Source organism: Sphaeroforma arctica (genome assembly GCF_001186125.1).
Source record: "Sphaeroforma arctica JP610 unplaced genomic scaffold supercont1.2479, whole genome shotgun sequence".
In the NCBI taxonomy this organism is placed as follows: Eukaryota; class Ichthyosporea; order Ichthyophonida; genus Sphaeroforma; species Sphaeroforma arctica.
In genome coordinates, this window is record NW_014038079.1 from 1 (window position 1) to 6,322 (window position 6,322).

The window sequence follows — 6,322 nt, forward strand, 5'->3', positions numbered from 1 at the left end:
AAAACTTTATTCATATATACATGCATTGAACTTGTCCTTGACGACATACATTGTATTTGCATACATTCAGACATATAAACATACAACCTCTCATTAGCTGCATACATTGTACCGGCTCAACCAACATCTCCCATACTCCCATATCAAATCATACAACGCACCCCCCCCTCATCGCATCATCTCCTCCGCTCATCCGTCTACCCACGTGGTGTGTGGTAGGTATTCTTCGTCTGCATGAGCGAGGAATGAGTGCAGGAGCATGTGCTGATCCCTTTCCCTCAGAGAAGAAGGACTCGGGCTATCCACAGTGTGCTGTGGTGTCTCCGTGGAAGGTACCGGATAGGTACTTTGACGCCAATCGCAGGGCAATGATTGATCGAGCACGGCTAATTCCTTATATATACACTCAGGTATGGGATGGTTTATTCTATTTATATATACAATTAGGTAAAAGATGGTTTATTTAATTTGTATATACACTCAGGTCAAAATTAGACATCATTTATGGGATGGTTTATTCTATTTATATGTACACTCAGGTATGGGATGGTTTATTTAATTTATATATACACTTAGGTAAAAGATGGTTTATTTAATTTGTATATACACTCAGGTCAAAATTAGACATCATTTATGGGATGGTTTATTCTATTTATATGTACACTCAGGTATGGGATGGTTTATTTAATTTATATATACGCTCAGGTATGAGATGGTTTATTGTATTCATATGTACACTCAGGTATGGGATGGATCAATCTATTCCTACATACACTGAGGTTTAGGATGTATTGTTTTAGGGTTTAGGGCCAAGGGGTTTCACTCAGGTATGGTCGCTTTTTTGGTTTAGGGTTTAGAGTTTAGCCAAGCTGTAAACCCTATACGGAGAGTACTACCTACAGATACTCCTATTTGACTTGGAGTTACTAAGGATGTCGGTGCTTGTGGGTTTCATAAGATTAAGCCTATCATGGGATTTATATGGAGTGTCACTTCAGTAGCATCGTACAGAGTGATCCTTGTGTGTATATCGCTGCATGCTTAACTGCTATGCCTTAACAATACTTTGCACCGGCAATATATATATATATATATATATATGTATATACATTATCATATAATACAATGTATACGTAGCATGCAATATCATGTATATATATATTTATATGCTTGTATGTAAGTATGTATATATGTATATATGTATGTATACGATATATTTCATATACCCATATACATACTAAACATATCCCCCTCCCCCTCCTCCTCTCCCAGGCACGGCTCTCCTTCGAGTCGGGCGTGTCCATAATCCAACCACTGTACTACCACTTCCCTCACCACGAGCACGCATACGCCGCTGACTACATGGGCAACTTCCCACAGTACATGTTTGGGAGTGACATGATGATCAGTCCTGTGCTGGTTAAGGCGGGTGCCTCAGACACGAGTGAGGTGGTTACGTGGTTGCCTCCTGGGCTGTGGTTCTCAGTCAACGACGGCATGTTACGCGATGGCGGGCCAATGGGTGAGTGATGGGGAACGCGAGGGTGGGTGGAAGGGGTCTGTGTGTGTGTTTGCTACTTTGTGTGTATGTATGATGTTAGTTAATAGGTTCGAAGGTGTCCCTGTGTGTGTGTGTGCTACTTTGTGTGTGTGTGATATTAGTTGGTAGGTGATTACTCTTGTGTGTGACACATGGTATGCGTCTGCGTGCGAGTTTTTTCTGCGGCACTGGGTGTAGAGGCGAGTGTGTGTGTGTGTGAATGTCATGACGAGTATTATTAGTCCATTATGTCGCATTTGTTTGTGATTGATTGTCTCGTTTTCGGCCGTGTAGCTAATAACAACAGCACCTGTTTCACCTGAATGCTGGATGGTAGGTAAACTGCTTGAGCACAAGCTTGCCTTCGAAGTAAACCATAAAACCCTAAACCTTAAAGCACCACTACCTCTTTCTCCTGAATGTTAAATGGTAGATAAACTGCTCAAGCAGAACCTTGCCTTAGAACTAAACCTTAAACCTTAAACAACCACTACATGTTCTCCTGCATGTTAAATGGTAAGCAAACGGCTTAAGCAGAAGTTTACCTTAGAAAAAACCCTAAGCCCTAAACCACCACTTGTTTCTCCTGAATGTTAAATGGTAGGTAAATTGCTTAAGCAGAAGCTTACGTTGGAAGAGTGGGGGGTGTATGTGCGTGCAGGTGCCATCATCCCGCGCATTCCCGTCGTCACAGGCGATACGGAAGGACTGGCGCAGAGAGAGTACAGCACTCTGGTGGTTTCTGTCTACCCCGGCGGAACACACGGCAAAAGCAAAGTATGTTATCTGTGAATGGTAGTTGTGTGTTTGTATTCGAAGTATATGTGTGTATAGTTGGTGTAATGGTGTGTAAGATCTGTCCTCGTGTATGTGTGTACTTGACTTATGTTGCCTTCGTATATATATATATATATATATTTGTAAATATATATATATATACATATATATATATTACATATATATACATATATATATATATATACAATATATATACAATAAATATATATATACATAAATATTATATATATATATATATATATATGTGTGTGTGTGTGTGTGTGTGTGTGCTCTGCTTGTATGTGCGATGTAAGTATCTATCTGTTCTTACAAAAGTTTTTGTTTAAGGTTTAGGGTATATCTGAATGGGTATGATCCATAGCTATTTCTGTTCTTACAAAAGTTTTTGTTTAAGGTTTAAGATATATCTGAATGGGTATGATCCATAGCTATTGGCCAACTAAAGCGGAATAACTCATCAATTACAGGTGTATGAAGATGACGGCCTAACCATGGACCATCTCAACGGAGACTATCGATGGACTACCGCAGAATACACGCGCACCACTTTCTTCTACAAATCAGTAAGTGATATCGGACACAAGTAACCCTAAAGCCCTATACAACCACAACATACACTCAGGCTATTATATTATACAACTCACTAAGTGTTATAGTACACAAGTAACCACAACTCAGTAGGTAGCATTATACAGCCACAACATACACTCAGGCTACAATAATATACAAATCAGTAGGAGTTATAGTACATAAGTAACCACAACTCAGTAGGTAGCATTATACAGCCACAACATACACTCAGACTACAATAATATACAACTCACTAAGTAATATAGTACACAAGTAACTACAACTCAGTAGGTAGCATTATACAACCACAACATACACTCAGACTACAATAATATACAACTCACTAAGTGTTATAGTACATGCAACATAGCTAGTTCAATCACAAATCACCTCAACCACACGCAGCGTACTCATACAGCCATCTATTAAATGCACACAACTCATGCAAAGACTATCACAAACACAAACACTAACCCTCTCCCCTCATCCCCATATAGCTCACCTTCACAGTACAATCAGAAGGCAAGTACGCAAACATGTTGGACACACGTGACATCCAACTGCGCCTCGTGGGATCAGCCCCACCCATACACGTCTACGTCAATGGAAAGGTCGTTGAGATGACCAACAAGTGTATGTATATATATATATATATATATATATGTGTGTGTGTGCGTTCGGGTGTATGTGTATATATATAGTAGTATATATATATATATATATGTGTGTGTGTGTATATATATATATATATATATATATATGTGTGTGTGTGTGTGTATGTATGTATGTGTGTTTACTTTGCTGATGGGTATGAGAGTGTGTTATGAAGCCGTCTCTCGGATTTTCTACCATCGTGTGAACGTGTACGCTGTGTTTAGTCCAGTGTTAAATAGTTCTGTGTAGGTCAAAGGGGTCTGCCAAAGGGGTCTTCTATGTCCCAATTGTCAACAAATGCACATGTGTGTACACTTTCGTGTATTGGGTGGTAGGTATCAGGGTTGCTCCCACTCCCGTCGCGTTGCCATGACAACACGTGTATGCGCGTCTGCTGTCTCTGTGCGCTTGAGCTGTGTGTCTAATGGTTACGTGTGTATTGGAGTGGGTAGAGTTGTGTGGCAGTTATGCTTCTGTGGATGTATGTAGTGTTAGGGGTTTAAACCCTAATCCCTATAACCCAACCGTAAGCCCTAAACCTTATCTTCACAATACATACCATGCCTAAACCTCTCGCACATACACCCGACACCGTCTCACCAACAGACATCCTAACCTCACCCTAAACACACACTGTACTCAGTCCACCACATCACAACTCGCACACTATACTTTCTAACCACATCACAACTCACACACTATACTTTCTAATCACAGCACAACTCACACGCTATACTTTCTAACCACATCACAACTCACACGCTATACTTTCTAACCTCACCACAACTCACACACTATACTTTCTAACCACATCACAACTCACACACTATACTTTTTAGCCACACCACAACTCACACACTATACTTTCTAACCGCATCACAACTCACACACTATACTTTCTAACCACATCACAACTCACACTATACTTTCTAACCACATCTCTAAAACACAACAGACCACCACAAACACCACCACAAGAAACATCACAAGAAACACGCAGAGACAGCGCACACGTGGCACTTTGATGGCGACAGTGACTTAGCAGTGGTCATCAACGCATACGATGTGCAGTGCAACGAACAGCTCAGAGTGTACGTTGTGTACACAGAGCTATTCCAAGCAGATGCAGACACACACACACACACAGACACACACACAGACACACACGTAGACACACACGTACGCATAGAGGCAGAGGCGGAGGGTGCTGGGGTAGGTACGCATGCACAGACACACTCAGGCCAAGCGGATGCAGATGCGCAAACACACGCACACACACGTACAAGGGCAGCACACGCTCGCGCACGGGACACGGCGACAGACACGGCAGAGGACGACAATGCGATGGACACAGACACGCTCAACGGACTCATAGGCGCTGTGGCGAAGGTGTGGGACGGTGTGGCGTACGACAGCAACACACGCGAAATATGTGTATCTGTATCTGTCTCTGTCTGTGTTGTATTGGATGTGTATGTGTATGTGTATGTGTATGTATATGCATATATACATGTATATGAGCGTACATGTGTGCTGTCATGCATGCGTGCATATGTGTCGTGTTCGTTAAGCGCTGCTGTGTGTGCCATGGGTGTTTATATTTGGGAGTGGTTGTGCCACGGAACGTTCTGCACATACATATGAATGTATGAATAACATAAACAATACATATGAATGTATGAATAACGTAAACAACACATGAATGTATGAATAACGTAAACAATCCATTTACAGAACCACACACCTTAATCAGCTGTGACCCCGCACACACATCTCATGCACAGTGCACTCCATCAGCTAACACTTCATCAATACCCATGGCACACAACAGGCTAATCTGGTCAAGGACGCCTTCGATGATGAACGCACAACCCCAGGTGTGTAGTTATCACTTATTTCTGTGGCCCGGATTCTTGTGGGCGCATATGCATGTGTATGTGTATATATATATATGTGTGTGTCTGTGTCTGTGTCTGTGTCTGTGTGTTTGTAAATATATATATAGAGGAGAATGCTTGATCTAGCTTGACGGGTACCCGAGGTGGTAGGCTGAGAGCTGATTGTGTGTAGGGTTTGCACATCTTTAACTCACACGTGTGCTCGTTTTGCTTTAGGCTCCACTGTGGTCAAAGCACAAGCGAGTCTCATCCAATTGGCTTCGCTCGGCATTGCGTTGGAGTACGCTGCAGCCAAGGGACCTAAAGAGTTCTACAAATTGGCGAAGGGGGCCAAAGAGCTGCTGGAAAAGGCCAAGAAAGAGGTCTTGGAAATCCCAAATGCGGATGCCAATCGCAAGCAGTTTGGTGTAGAGGTGCTGAACGAGATCTTTATGTAGATAGTATAGGGTTTTAGGGTTCGATGGCTGCACCGCAGGAACTACAGGAGAGTGTTTTAACCAGACACCGCTCCCTTTGGCGTTTAAGGATCGCATGCATTTTTTTGAGATGGTATTTTGGTCAATCAGAATCCCGGAATTTCACATGCCAATCAGAATACATAAACACGCAAATGGAGTACACCGAGTGAAGTGACTCAGTTGTACACACAAGTGAAATAGTAAGCAGCTACTTTCAATAAACGAAATTTATAAAACCACGTGTGTAAGCGGACGAGTATATAAAAATTGGTCGACTTGTCGTAAACGTGTTTGGCAAGCGAAATTTGTATATTTTCATGTATATTTATATGATATGTAAATAAATATGTATGTATGTATGAATTTGAATATGTGTATATATGTATATTTATACTTATATATAT

General features: G+C 41.6%; 1 protein-coding gene across 1 annotated transcript; it reads left to right on the forward strand.

Annotated features, from left to right (window-relative positions):
* The first annotated feature begins 217 nt into the window (after nucleotides 1–217).
* Nucleotides 218–6,198, forward strand: SARC_12658 (hypothetical protein). Its single transcript, XM_014293230.1, has 8 exons — nucleotides 218–410; nucleotides 1,273–1,522; nucleotides 2,145–2,317; nucleotides 2,806–2,901; nucleotides 3,406–3,541; nucleotides 4,518–4,951; nucleotides 5,394–5,439; nucleotides 5,677–6,198. Exons 1-8 carry the CDS (start codon nucleotides 246–248, stop codon nucleotides 5,895–5,897), a joined length of 1,521 nt encoding a protein of 506 aa, XP_014148705.1. The 5' UTR covers nucleotides 218–245; the 3' UTR covers nucleotides 5,898–6,198.
* The last annotated feature ends 124 nt before the right edge of the window (nucleotides 6,199–6,322 follow it).